The sequence below is a fragment of the Musca domestica genome, unplaced genomic scaffold (genome assembly GCF_030504385.1).
Source record: "Musca domestica strain aabys unplaced genomic scaffold, Musca_domestica.polishedcontigs.V.1.1 60, whole genome shotgun sequence".
Taxonomy (NCBI): domain Eukaryota; kingdom Metazoa; phylum Arthropoda; class Insecta; order Diptera; family Muscidae; genus Musca; species Musca domestica.
In genome coordinates, this window is record NW_026712364.1 from 2,856,903 (window position 1) to 2,872,271 (window position 15,369).

Sequence of the window (15,369 nt, forward strand, 5' to 3'; positions counted from 1 at the left end):
TTTTAAAATTCGATTCCACTGAAAATCTTTTCGATTTTTTCCCGATTTGAGAATTTTTGCAATGAGATCTCTTTTTCGTGATTTTTTAGCGAATTTGAAAAAGTAATTATCTTTTAATTAATAATTATCTGTCTTTTGATGTGACCGCGTTAAATCATTTCGATATCATCTATTCCGTTTCGCCACCATATAATTCGGTATTACACTTCCATGTAACCCGCCATCAATTTCAGTTCTCAAGAAATCAAGTCAATTAAATAAATTGGTTTTATTATTCGAATTCAAAAATAAAATATAAAAAACACTACAAATGTAAATTAGAATAAAGCCAGTCAAAATATAAAAAAATCATGCAAAATAAAACATTACTATTGTACATTTGAAAAGTCAAAATGAAAATGTTAATAGGGTAAGTGTGCCTAAGTTCGGCATGTCCCAGTAATCGGCACTTTTTATTTTTAAGCCCAAATAAATGAAACTATTATAACTAAATGTATTTTGTTTACTTCAAATATATTGTCAGCTATCTTTGTGTACAATTTCGCTAAGAAAAGTTGATTTATTCTAATAAAAATTAAATTTTTGTCTGTGAAAGTCCTCAACAATCTATATTCTTAAGAAAAGTACAATAAAGACGTCGAATCAGTTTAACTAAACAAAAATATTATATTTTAATGAATTAATTTATTGTTATTAATTATTCTTACAAAAAATTTGGTTTGCCGACTGTTGGAACATGCCATACCGCCAATTGGCAAGTGGTGCCGACTACTGGCAAAAAAGCATTGTTTTAATAAAACTACAAATTTATGAAATTTAATAAAAAAATATTAAAACTTTATTTATTATTGCAAAAACTATTCAAAATTTCGAATCTGAATAAATTAACTTTGTAATAATTAAAAATTTCCACTCAGAATGGTGAGCGATTAAAAACGCGAAAATCCTAAAAGTGCCGACTACTGGTACACTTACCCTATATCACATTTTTACGCGATTTTTTTGGATATTATCCTTTTCGGAGAGGAGACAACTCCGAATTTGTGTGAATCGTTAAAATCAGTCCAGCGGTTCTTAAGTTATAAGCGTAGTAACTAACACAACTTACATTTATATATATAGATTTTTGAATTCGAATATTAACACCAATTTATTTAATTGACTTGATTTCTTGAGAACTGAAATTGATGGCGGGTTACATGGAAGTGTAGTACCGAATTATGTGGTGGCGAAACGGAATAGATGATACCGAAATAATTTAATGCGGTCACACCAAAGTTAAAAGATAATTACTTTTTCAAATTGAATTTTAAAATAAAAGTACATTCTATTGACAAACTTTGTAAGGAACTTTAAACAGTTGCAGTAAAAAATCAGCGAACAAGTTGAAGATTTTTTCAATTTGTTAATTTTCTTTTGTCATTTTTTTTCAATTTGTATTATCATATTGAATTCAGTGGATTTTTGTGAACAAAATAAAGAATAATTTTTCACTATATACAATTTTTAACCAAAAAAAAAAATAAATAAGGGCGAAATAGGATGTTAACTGACATCTACATTTCAACTCCAGGGCCTACATCGTGCTTCAGCTGGAAGATGCGCACACATTTAAACAAACAAAAATGACCGAAAAAGACTAATGGGACTCATTTCAAAGCGTGGACCTACTTCTTTCATGTGACAATAATCCGCCCAATGAGAGCTCAAATGCAAACATTTTTGGGAGTACAATCAGTAAAATACGACATATAAAGGGTGCAAAATAGTAGAGCGAATAAGACTTTTAGTAGGAAAAGGATTTCTATCCTTCCAAAAATTCTTCTTGAACATTTAAGATACCTTAAATCGCTTTTGCAGGTCATGATATCGATCATAAATAACCATCGCATGATATAATCTATTTTTGGAGTCTTCGCCACTTTCTTCTATTTTTGGCCCTTATTTGGCATCTTTGTTTCTAAGGGGGTAGAAAAAATAAAATTTTCGGAATAGGGCCCATATTGGTCTTGACCACTAAAAAATTGTATTTATGCTACCCTTGGGTAAGGAATCATCGTACAGATAATTGTCACATAGAAATTTATTCATGTAAAGTCCCCACATTGGAGTATCCACAAGTCCACTTTCACATCTAATGTGTGGTCAGAAAAGAAAAAATTGTATTCTATTGAATTTGTAACCCCCAAGAGAATATTGGTTGGGAACGTAGATTTGGGATATACATCTATATGAAATAAATTGTGAAAACATGAACAAATTACAAATATAAGGAAGTAGCACGTGACCGAATATGTGTTGAATCGTCATTGAATTATACTATGATGAAAAATATGGACTTTATGGGGTCTCCAATTTACAATTTAAATGACAAATAAAATTAGTTCCCATATTACGGTAATGGGTGTAAAATAGTAATTATATTTGACTATTCTGAAATCAGTCTGACCTCAATTATGAGGTGGATAAAACTATTTTTACTTATTTTAATCACGTGATTTTTTTTTTCAGTTTGACATGCTATGTTGTTCTGCTATATTTTCGATTTGGCCTCTATTTGTCATCTTGGATTATGGTGAAGAAAGTTTTCAATGTAGGTCGATGTTTCGCATTTTACCATATTTCAAAGGATTTGGCTAAAAATGTGTATTTGGGGGTAAAATCTTACACAAAAATTTCAACATATCTACAAATTTTAGAATTTTCTCCATGTAATAGTACCCCCTCAAGTCCACCTTTTGGTGGAAAAACAGACCGAAATGGTTAGGGGGACTTATGAGGACTCTAATGCACAATCTGAGGTGCTAATGGGTTTAAAAAAGTAATTAACTTTGGCTATTCTTAAATCAATTAGCCTCAATTATGAGGTGTACAAAGTACAGTAAATTCCAAATTAGTGCTCATTTGGCTAAAAATTAAAAATGAATCGACCAGTACGTGAACACTTATAACATTCATATCTTTGAATAATTATGCTTTGACAAATATGCATAATAGGCAAAAATTACGGGCCGGCAACGCGGACCGGGCCAGCTAGTAATAATAATAATAATAATAATAATAATAATAATAATAATAATAATAATAATAATAATAATAATAATAATAATAATAATAATAATAATAATAATAATAATAATAATAATAATAATAATAATAATAATAATAATCATAATCATAATAATAATAATAATAATAATAATAATAATAATAATAATAATAATAATAATAATAATAATAATAATAATAATAATAATAATAATAATAATAATAATAATAATAATAATAATAATAATAATAATAATAATAATAATAATAATAATAATAATAATAATAATAATAATAATAATAATAATAATAATAATAATAATAATAATAATAATAATAATAATAATAATAATAGTAATAATAATAATAATAATAATAATAATAATAATAATAATAATAATAATAATAATAATAATAATAATAATAATAATAATGATAATTTAATTAATTTTGTAAAATATCATGTTTTTCCATATTCTATGATAGTCACCCATTGGGAGGTAATTCTATTTTGTGCTAGGTGACCAGCTCTCAGCCAAAGATTAAACACGTGTCACTTGACACGTGCTTTTTGGCGCAACTTGTCATAGTAGTTTACAAGGTACCAAAGTAATTGAGTAATTCGCAATTTACATATTTCTTCATACTCTACTCTGTAAAATGCGGGAATATTGTTTATCAACAACGTAAGTATATGAAATTGGCCTAATAATTATGATTGATCGAATAAATACTAGTACTACTATACTACTGCATATAATATTATGTACATCAATTGTAATAAATTAAATTGAATAAAAGTACAAAACCAGATAAGATCGATAGTGCCGAACCTTTAATACCTTCTACCGATGAAAAATGTGCCACAAATCATCAGAACTCCGAATACTGGGGGTACATTTATATGGGGACTATATCCAAACTGGAATCTGTATAGACAGTTCTTTGCAAAAATATGACTTACATATTTTTGGCGGGACGACACACTAAAATGGCGGCTACATTCAAATGTCGACCAATATGGCCCATTTTCAATACGGATCCAAAATGCATCTCATCAAAATTGTATCAACCTACTACATCTCGTTCGGGAAGAAGGACGGACGGATATGATTAAATTAACATAGAATCGTATGCTGATCAAGAATATATATATGTGCGACGTTTAGAAAGAATCAGATGCTTATTTCGGATTTTATGAGAGATATAATTATTTAAAATGTTGACCCGTTGCGAGGAGGTACAAGCAGTTGTGGACCGTATATCCCACCTTCACGCCAGATATTTCGAGAAAGATCGAGATGTGTGAAATTTAAAGAGAATCAAACTCTTATTTAATACAGGGTTGCCCATATTCGACGGACCTTTGGGCCCTTTGGACCCATTCCAATCGACGATGCTTGTCCGCAGGCAACATTCTTTGCGTCAATTGAATTTTGTACGGGAACAAATGCAAATCAATGCGAATAATCCGTTGCAAAGTGGACCAAGCCATGCCCAACTGCTGAGAACGGCGTTTTTGGGATGTTCTTGGGGACCTCTCACACTGGCTCGTACGGCAGCGATATTCTCGGCCGATCGCCTTGGTCGACTTTTATATGGCCTCTTCGGATTAGAAAGAGCCTTACCAGTCGAAAATTTTTCGTATAAACGCTTAATGGTGTTCTTAGAAGGCGCACTTCTCACATTTTTTAATATTTTAAAATCACGTTGAGTTTTCACAATTGACTTCTTCTGTTGAATGTAAATTTCAACTATTTCAGAGCGCTCGCGTGGCGTGTATTGGTTCATGGTAAAAATATGCTTGGACTGACGCTTCAAACGCGGTATGTCATTAAGCGATGTGACATCTCTGTCAAAAGTTATGGCGTTGTCAGATGGGTCCGTCGAATATGGGAAACCCTGTACTTGCCTATATCTTGCTAATCAGTTTTCAAGACAATTTCACATAAAAGTTGTGGTCCTAAGTATAATTTAATGGCCATCAAAATGGTAGGCCTGGCGCGTCCTGGAGTCTAACCACATGCAAAATTCCGTGTCGATTGGTTTTAAATTATGAACTGACGGACACACATAGCTAGATCAATTCAGCCTGGCGAGATATAAATATCCATATATAGTTACCTATGTGCAGAACCTACAGGATGAGATAAAAACAAGTAAACAATCATTAAGTTCGGCCGGGCCAAACTTTTAATACCCTCCACCTTAAGGTAAAGGAAACATTAGAACCCATTGTGTTCCACAAATACCAATTTGTAGACATATACGTGGAAAAAGGTCGCAAAATCATCAAAATATTGAATATCGGGAGGTACCACTATATGGGGCTATACAAAAACGTGAACCTATACATACAATATTTCGGCAACGGAGCTAGAACCCATTAGGACACAAAAATACCAATTTTTAGACAAATCCGCGAGGAAATGTGGCAAAAATAATCAAAATACGGAATATCTGAAGGCACCGTTATATGGGAGCTATACCAAACGTGGACCTATACATACAAAGTTTCGCCGCCGCAACCAGAACCCATTATGACCAACAAATTCCAATTTTTAGACAAATCTGTGAAAAAATGTGGCAAAAATATCTGCAGTTACCGTTATATGGGAGCTATACCAAAACATGGATCTATAATTACAATTATTAGCCACACGAACTGGGACCCATTATGACCTACAAGTATCAATTTTCAGAGAAATTGACAAAAAAATGTGGCAAAAATAATTAAAATACCGAATATCGGGAGGTACCGTTATATGGGGACTATACCAAAACGTGGACCGATATATCTCATTTTCAACACCAACCATCCTAGACACATTACAAATTGCTCTGCTAAATTTTGGCGCTCTACATCAAATATTGTGGACTAAAACGTGATTTCAACAGACAGACAAACAGACAGACGGAAATCGTTAAATCGACTTAGAATTTTATGCTGATTATGAATATACATACTTTATGGGGTCTACGACGAATATTTAAGGATGTTACAAACGGAATGCAAAGTTAATATGACCTATCTTCCAAGGTGGAGGGTATAAAAACAAAGTAAAACGCCATAATTTTTACATGCACGACTTATGGCCTTCAAACGGGCAATGAAACCCGAATGTTGCTCTGCGGTATTTTGGCCCATTCCCGGCAAAGCGCTTGCTTGAGGTGATCGACACTTTGTTATTTTTTAGTGCCAAACTTGCTTTCCAAATACTCCAGACACAATAGTCCAGCGGATTGGTATCCGGAGATTTTGGTGGCCATTATGCGCTGGAAAGCGAGCAACCTCATTTTGTAACCATTCTTGGGAGGCGCGTACTGAGTGCGATGTTGCTGAGTCCTATTGGAATGTCCAAGGTCTGCGGCAAAAATGTTTGCGTGCCCAAGGCTTTAATACACCCTCCACAATATTTTCTCGATAGTATTCGGCATTTATTCTGATGCCACGATCGATTAATACGAGCGGAGAGCGACCATCGGCTATTATGGCGGCCCACACCATCACCATGGCCGGCGCTTGAGTTATGGTGGCCAACCGGACGAGTGGCTTAGAAATGACATCAGTCTGAAGTTGGTTGCAGTTTTTTCATCTCATCTCATCTTTAAAGGCGTTACATAATTTTGGCCAATCAAACTTATAAATCAAACTTTTTTGTTAAACATAACGCAAGCAATGGGTATAGTTATTGAATATCCAAACCAGTAAGTTGTTAACAACTGTTCTTCACCAGAAGTTACTTGGGATTATGTTACATTCGCAATGTAGGGCTTAGCTGATTGTCGCCACGGCAAGATTATAATTACATTCACGTTTCTTAATGTATTTGCATTTTTTGACGTCACACTTGAAAACGTTTTCCACATTTCCAATAGGTCGACACCAACCTCATGTGGACATATCAATTATGGCAACTTGTGGTGACGACGTTGAGTATCTACTGCGTGTGCATCAGCATATAGAGACAACAGCACCCATCATCAAACACTTGCAACTGCATAGACTAATTCAAATTGTTTTTGTTGCAGATGCAAAGTAATTGATATCTCATATCAACAAGATGCTAGAATCCAAGTGCCGATCGCAACGCTTATGGAAATTAGTTGCAAACAAGACGCGGCTCAGTGGAGAACAATTGAAATTAAGGCAATTTATAATCGCCTTTCATCTGGATTTTGAAGAAAATAACAGAAAAAAATCTAAAACAATTGGTTACTAACATATTAATATGTCATCATCATTATCGTCGTCGTCGCCGTCACCGTCACCGATTCATTTGAAAACGTTACAGACATCGTCACCATCTGTAAAATTCATTGAAAAATTAACGGATAATGAAAAACGTGACTTCCTCAATTCATTCGATTTAGTGTTTTGTGATTGTGATGGTAATCCGTTTCGATATCAAAAATAGATCGAATTGCAAACAGGGTTTAAAGATATTTTAATTATTTCCAGGTGTCATTTGGCATAATTTATATGATATTATACCTGGTGCTTCCGACGCAATTCAATATTTACGTGACAATGGCAAAAAAGTGGTTTTTGTAACAAATAATAGCATTTCGTCGACAAAAGATCAATTGAGAAAATTTTCCACCAGCAATATTCCAGTGGAGGAGGTAATAATCAATTGTTTTTAAAAGCAGTGAAAGTGTTTCTAAGAATTTAAAAGACATTTATAACACATTCTTATATTCGTCAGTAGCACCGTCAATTTACCAACATTCTATATCCGATCGTCGCGAAATTTTGTCGGCTCACTAAATATTTTAACCCTCAGCCATACGAGTGTAAATATCATTTGATGCGTCAGAGATATGAGCCTAGTAGTACTGCGCACATCGCAATATTATAACCTACATTAGATCTAGTGTGAATATGGCACCGATAACTCTTTCTGGTACCTCTGGCCAAAATTTTGAATAAAACCTTTCGAAAATTGTGAAATAAGAGTCCAATATTGATCAAACTTAACAAGTCGCTAAATGTTGGCCTATATTAAAACAATTGAAAATTCGTGTGAAAATGGAACATAAAGTACACGCAGACGTTCAACAAATTTGCGCAAAAAAAAATTACAGAATTACCAATAAAAAAGCAGTAAGTTCGGCCGGTTCGAACTTTGAATACCTTCCACCATTTGCAACGAATTTGAAAATTTTCAAAAAAAGAAAAAAAATAAATAATTAAAATCCCATAAAAATATCGGGAGATACCTGGAGCTGCAAAGACAATTTTCTGTCACAGGATATAGTGCCTATTAGAACTTCAAATCTGAAATTTCAAACAATTTCGGTGTATATATTACCTAAAATCGACAAAATACCGAATATAGACAATTTTCTGCCATGGACTTCACTTTCCATTACGAACTCTAAATACGAAATTTGATACAACTCCGGTGGATAATGTCGCTAAAACCGTCACAATATCGAAATATAGTGGACATCTGGATTTTTAAACAATTCCATTGATAAATGTAGCTAAAATTATCATAATACCGAATATAGGGAGGTACATTTATATGGGATATATACGACACCGTGGACCTATAGAGACAATACTTTTCCAGGGGGTGAAGTACTCAAAAGGAACTCCTTGTGAAGAATTTCAGACAATTCGATTGAAAAATGTGGCTAAAATCATCGAAATACCGAATATCGGGGGTACCGTTATATGGTGGTTATACGATATCGTGGACCTATATAGACAATTCTCTTTTAGGGGACAAAGTACTCATAAGAAACTGCTTGTATGAATTTTCAGACAATTCCGTTGAAAAATTTGGATAAAATCATACCGAATATCGAGAGGCACCGTTATATGCGGGATATACGATATCGTGGACCTATATAGATAATTCTCTTCCAGGTAATACAGTTATCGCAAGGAACTCCTTGTGTGGATTTTTAAACAATACCACTGAAAAATGGGGCTAAAATAATTAAAATATTGAATATCGGGAGCTGTCGTTATATGGGGGACATACGATATCGTGGACCGATACTTGATCTTCCTGCAGACAAAAGACAGATTTGTGCAATATTTTAGCTTCTGTAGCGTAATTACAACAGACGGACGGAAAGTTGTAAATCGTCTTAGAGTTAAATTTTTACAGTTAGATTTTTTTGGTTCAAGTTCATAGATCTTCTGTATTGAATAGGTCCCCATAAACTTGAACCGCTAAATTAATGATATGTAAACGTGGAGCTATACATGCAATTTTCGCCACCGGAGCTAGAACCCATTATGACAAACAAATACCAATGAGAAAATGTGGCAAAAATCATCAAAACCAAAAATCGGGAGGTACCGTTATATGGGGGCTATACCAAAGCGTGGACCCACACATACAATATATCGACACACGAACTAGGACCCATTATGACCTACAAATATCAATGTTCAGACAAATCCGTGAAAAAATGTGGCAAAAATCATCAATACCAACCATCCTAGACACAATATAAATTGTTCTGCTAAATTTTGACGCTCTACGTCAAATAATGAGGGCTGTATCGTGATTTCAACAGACAGACGGACATCGTTAAATCGTTAAATTTTATGTTAATAATGAATATATGTATTTATGGGGTATACGACGAATACTTAGGGATGTTACAAACGGAATGACAAAGTTTATATACCCTCCTTTCCAAGATGGAGGGTATAAAAATATAGAATACTGGAAGTTACCTTTATATTGGGGCCTATTCGAAGATGTGGACCTGCATATATAATTTTCTGTCATAGGCTGTAGTACCCATTAGGAATTTTAAATATGAAATTTGATACAATTCCGGTGAATAATGTCGCTTAAGTGATCAAAATATCGAATATAGGGAAGTACTGCTATATGGTGGTGATGCGAGGACGTGAGCCTGTATGAACAATTTTCTGCCATTTCCAAATTTGTAACATTTCCGGTGAAAAGTGTGACACAAATCATGAAAATATCAAATATTTGGAGGTACTGTTATATAGGGACTATACCAGAACTTAGACCTATGTTGGCATTTCTATGCAAGGATGTTTCTTACATAACGGGAACACACAACCTAGTTTATTTCGTCCGAAAGCTAAAGTGATTTTCAAAGACGGACATCGCTAAAGCGACATAGAATTTTATGTTGATCAAGAATATATATCTGAAATAGAAGGCTAAACTCTATACCTACGCGAAATTCCCCTTCGATTCCTACTGGATGATATAAAAAACTGCAACAAAGTCACACGCCATAATGTTAACTTTCATTCAATTTTATTGAATGAAAGCAAAAAATGTCGGAAATAGCATCAAATTTTAGAATAAGTTTCGATTTGTTCGAATTTGTCAGCTTTGGCACGAATTATGGCCTTCAAACGGCCAATGAAACCGTCACACGCTTCCCGAATGTTGCTCTGCGGTATTTTGACCCATTCCCCGTGCCAACCTTGCTTTCCAAAATACTCCAGACACAATAGTCCATCGGGTTAGTATCCGGAGATATTGGTGGAAATTGTGCGCTGAAAATGAAGCGAGGAACCTCATTTTGTAACCATTCTTGGGTGGCGTGCTGAGTGTGATTGTGCTGAGTTCTGTTGGAATGTCCAAGGTCTGCGGCCGAAATGTTTGCGTGCCAACGCTTTAATATAATAAAATAATATTTTCGCGATAATATTCGGTATTTATTCTGATGCCACGGTCGATTAATGGTGTGGCGGCCCACACCATCACCATGGCCGGCGCTTGAGTTCTGGTGACCAACCGAAGGTGCACATTTGCAGCTGACCTCTTTGGCAAGTAAATACGATCAATTTGTTTGTTTACAAACTGCTGGACCACAAATGTTTTCTCATCGGCCAAGCGAAGCAACGCTTTAGCTCTTTTAAATATATTTTCATTCTATTGCTGAGTAAGTTCTTGAATTTTTTGGAATTTCAATGGCTTTACCCCGAGCTCATTTTTCAATATTTGCCGAATGGAATTTTTCGATATGTCACTGCGACGTGGGTTTTTATCAAGTCGCTTCTTTAATTTTCGAACCATTTCTGCTGATGTTGCTGTTTTCTTCCATCCTCTTCCTTGACGTCGGGCTACGCTACCAGTATCATGGTAACGAGCGATGGTACGAGACACAAAAGATTTGTTCACATTTAAATGCTGGAGTGCTCTAACGATAGCCACTTGTTGTTTTTCAGCCAAATATAAAGAAATCACACTATCGCGCTTGAATTCCATCACGAATAATTCGTTTTCTTATAGCTTAACTTTCAAATGATATTCTTTATATTTTCAGCAAGATTTAATACATCCAGCGAAAACCATAAGTGATTTTTTGAAAGATCAGGATTTTAAAGGATTAATATTGTGCTTTGCATCGTCAGCGTTTAAGCAGCATTTGCGAGATAGCGGATTCGACGTTGTAGAAGAGGTGAGTCTTATTTAGGATATTTCTTATATTTGGTATAGGATGTGTACTTAACAGATAATATAAATTGTTTTAGTAACATTTTTGGCCATTTTGTGTCGGTAACTAAAGGGTGATTTTTTAAGACCTATAGGAAAACCCCACAAAAATTCGGAAATTTTTTGAATTGATAGTATGGTCCATATAATTGAATGTTTTACGATTGTTTTATGCAAATATTGTCGAATTTGATTAACAATTAACACTTTAATAGAAACAGTGTTTCACTTTTCCCTCTCAACAGAAAGAACGTTTAATAGATGGCTCCGTAATGGATTTACACAAAGCGATTTATAATAAAGACCCCGTCAAAGCAGTCGTAATCGATATAGACTTTAATTTAACTGCCTGGAAATTGATGAGAGCTCAAGTGCTGCTTAAAAATCCCGAATGTTTGTTCATAGCTGGTGCTGCTGATCCACGTATTCCGTTTGGTGGCCATGAACTTCTGGGACCAGGGGCCTTTATGTACATTGTTGAAGAAGCAAATCAACGAAAGGCTAAAGTCTTCGGTAAACCCGGTGCGGAACTGGGTGAATTGTTGAAATCCTCATTCCAAATCAAAGATCCCAAAAGGGTTCTTATGGTCGGTGACAGCCTGCGTAGTGATATACAATTTGGCAAAGAATGTGGCTTTCAGACATTGTTAGTATTAACTGGTGCAGTTGAGGAGAAACATTTGGAATCACAGCAATTGAACGAATTGAATAGCCCAGATTATGTGATTGAAAAATTGGCCGATTTAAAAAATTTAATTTAGTGACTATGGAAATACTCAAAGTTTCAATTACAAATATATTCAATTGTTTGAATGCATAGAGTTTTAATATTATGAAGAACAGTATATTTGTAATTAATTAAAAACTGGATTTGAATAAAATTTTATAGATAATAGGCATTCGAAATTGTTACAAATATTTGGAAATACAATTTAAAAAATAAAATTTTATGATTGCAAGTTATTGTAAGCTTATACTTTCTATAATTTAGGGTATATATGACTACAAACAAATAAATTATAATATTAAGTGGACAACTTTTGGGCGCAAATAGTTCAGTAAACCAGTTCTTAAACGTATGAGTGATTTCATAAATGTCGTATCACTCATACGCAGAGTTTTAACTATCGAAGTCCACGCAACTAGATAGGGAACTAGTTCGTTCAATCGAACTAGATTAGCACAACTCAAATTGTAAAATTTCCATTAAACCCTAATCGAGTTCAATATATTGTTGGGTGTATAAAAATGTGTGTGTGTGTATTTTCATTGTGTCGCTCAGTGCTTAGTCGCTTTCCCATGTTAGTTATCTTACAATTGAAAGCCACGAATTAATCGCCAGACTTGATAACATGAATATTGCTTCGTAACCGTCATCACGTGTTAACAAACTAACTATTCACGTTCCGATAAGGAAATATGGCACAGTAAATTTACTGCGAATAACAAATGATAAACTCTTTTAACTACCACTCAACATAAATATGTTTGTTTACAAAATTAAAAACTAATAATGATTCTGCACAAAAAATAAAGGCAAAGAAGTTACCTCTAGATTTTAGCAGTGCAGGAAAAAATAACCAATATTTAAGTGCATTTTCATATTGGGATGTAGAGTATCTGAGGCAAGCACATTTTACTACTAGCTTATTGTAGTCAAACTATACAGATTTCTAAATATAGAACTTCATAGAGTTCTTCATTTTTTAAACAAGTAAAAATACATTAAGGTATTAAGGCATTAAGAAGAATATTTAGAGATGTGGAAGTTAACACAAATATACAATTTTTTTTTTAAAGTTAGACGTAAAGTTATTATTACATTCGTATTGTGCAAGAATTTTCACTTTTTTTCCCCTTTTTTAGTCGAAATTCCAAAGCGACAAAAATACTACAAATGGTCTGTTCCAGAACTGCAAGAATGCAAAAGTTTTTACTGCTCTTTGTGATATCGAGAAAATCTGCAAAACTAGTAGTTTTTTTGCAGGTACCTGAACAGAGTAATGACAAAAAAATACAATAAGAGAAAAAGCAGTCCACCATTTGGAAGGGATTTGCAAAATTAAAAAATAGTTTGAATAATTCAGCTAAAATCATAAAAATACAGAATAAAGTAAGTTATTGTTATATTGGACCTGTATCGAAGACATGGACCTGTATATGCAATATTTGTCATAGGCCATTATAATATTCATATACGAAACTTGAAAGAATTCCGGTAAATAATATTGCTAAAATCATCATTAAGAATTTCAAATTCCAAAATTTCCAGTGAAAAGTTTTACATAAATCATCAAAATACCCAAAGTCTGAAGGTACAGTTATATGGAGACTATATCAAAACTTAGACATATATTGACTGTTCTATTTCAGTACATTTATTTGGGGGCTATACCAAGACGTGAGTAAAATTTTATCAACCTTCTTTATTTCGTTCGGAAGCTGCAGTGATTTCCACAGGCGGACAGACAGACAGATAGAGGGTCAGACATCGCTAAATCGAGAAGTTTTATATTTCGAGGTGTTACAATTGAAAATGTAGATGAGGTTATGGTCAGAATAGAAGCCTATTGCTTTTGGAGATAATCGCATAAGATTTAGGCGTTGAAATAGACCAAAAACTAAAAATCCTGATTTTGCAGTTGCTCTACAGTTCGAAATTATAGACCAATAGACACGGAATTTAGCATGGGGCTAGATCTTAGGGATGTGCAGAAGCCTTCCAATTTGGGTGGTCATCGGATAATATTTAGTGGGTGAAATAATCCATAACATTTGTGTTAAATAAAAGTAAAATTTTCCGTTGAGCCGCGAATATTTTTAATCCCGACGAAATCACAAATGGACGAAAAGGTCACTTCTAACCGTTTCGTAGATGCCGATAGTAAATATATCGGATGTATATAGCCAAATATATACAATATTTATATACAAAGGAAGGAGATGTTAGCTGGAATGCTTATATCTCAAGAATGGCTGGACTAATTTTGAAATTTTTTTTCAGTTCAGAAAGTCCACTTGGCATAAAAGCAAAAATAAAATCTATAAAATCATTAATTTTTTTTATTGTTTTTCATATTTTTTATCGCATGCGATTTTTTGAATTTGACTTATAACATTGAAGTGCACATTTTGCAATATTTTTTCAGCTTACAACAGAGGTTAATGTAATTATATGCAGGTTGGGGTTATTATATGCAGATTGTCCGATCCTCACGAACATTTTCAAAAAGATAGGATTAGAAGGGTTAGGCCTATTGTTTTTAAAAATGTCCGCAATATCTTTGGGGGTTGGACCAATGGACAAATAAAAAAGAATCCTAATTTTGCAGCCGTTATAAAGTTCACAAATAGAAACCAAAGGATCGAAACTCCTAAAAAGTGTTCAGTTCTTAGGTTAAGCTTTTAAAAACTTTTCAGGCCCTTATAAATATAAAACTACCGAATAAAATCATAACAAGTTAAAAAGCAGTAAGTTCGGCCGCGAAGAACTTTAATATCCTCCACCATTTGGAACGAATTTGAAAAAATCCGTTAAAAATTCTGTTAAAATCTTAAAAATACCAAATATAGCCGTTTATTGGGGTTAATACGACGTGGACCTACATAGGCATTGTTTGTTATAAGCCAGGAGCTATACGAAGACCTGGACCTGTATAGACAATTTTCTGTCACAGGCTGTAGCATCCATTACGAACTTCAAATACGACATCTCAAACCATTTCGGTGTGTATTGTACCTAAAATCGCCAAAATACCGAATATAGTGAGGTACTGATATATTGGGCCTATGCAAAGACCTGGACCTGTATAAACAATTTTCTGTCACAGACTGTAGTTCCCATTACGAACTCTAAATACGTAAT

At 33.8% G+C, this 15,369-nt stretch overlaps 1 protein-coding gene across 2 annotated transcripts; it reads left to right on the top strand.

The window, feature by feature from the left end:
* The first annotated feature begins 7,152 nt into the window (after positions 1-7,152).
* LOC101899707 (chronophin) lies at positions 7,153-12,430 on the top strand. 2 transcript variants are annotated; one of them, XM_020038515.2, is made up of 4 exons: positions 7,153-7,440; positions 7,511-7,674; positions 11,335-11,469; positions 11,726-12,430. In XM_020038515.2, the coding sequence occupies exons 1-4, from the start codon at positions 7,281-7,283 to the stop codon at positions 12,263-12,265; spliced, it is 999 nt and encodes a 332-aa protein (XP_019894074.2). In that variant the 5' UTR covers positions 7,153-7,280; the 3' UTR covers positions 12,266-12,430. The 2 variants fall into 2 exon arrangements, with proteins under 2 accessions (XP_019894074.2, XP_005188471.2); XM_005188414.4 differs by having other exon boundaries at positions 7,155-7,440; positions 11,750-12,428.
* The last annotated feature ends 2,939 nt before the right edge of the window (positions 12,431-15,369 follow it).

Excerpts from the sequence above, each read along its gene's own strand:
- LOC101899707 (XM_020038515.2), top strand. The coding sequence starts at position 7,281 with ATGTCATCATCATTATCGTCGTCGTCGCCGTCACCGTCACCGATTCAT. Across the intron at positions 7,441-7,510 it reads AGTGTTTTGTGATTGTGATG|GTGTCATTTGGCATAATTTA; the intron begins GTAATCCGTTTC and ends AATTATTTCCAG. Across the intron at positions 7,675-11,334 it reads GCAATATTCCAGTGGAGGAG|CAAGATTTAATACATCCAGC; the intron begins GTAATAATCAAT and ends TTATATTTTCAG.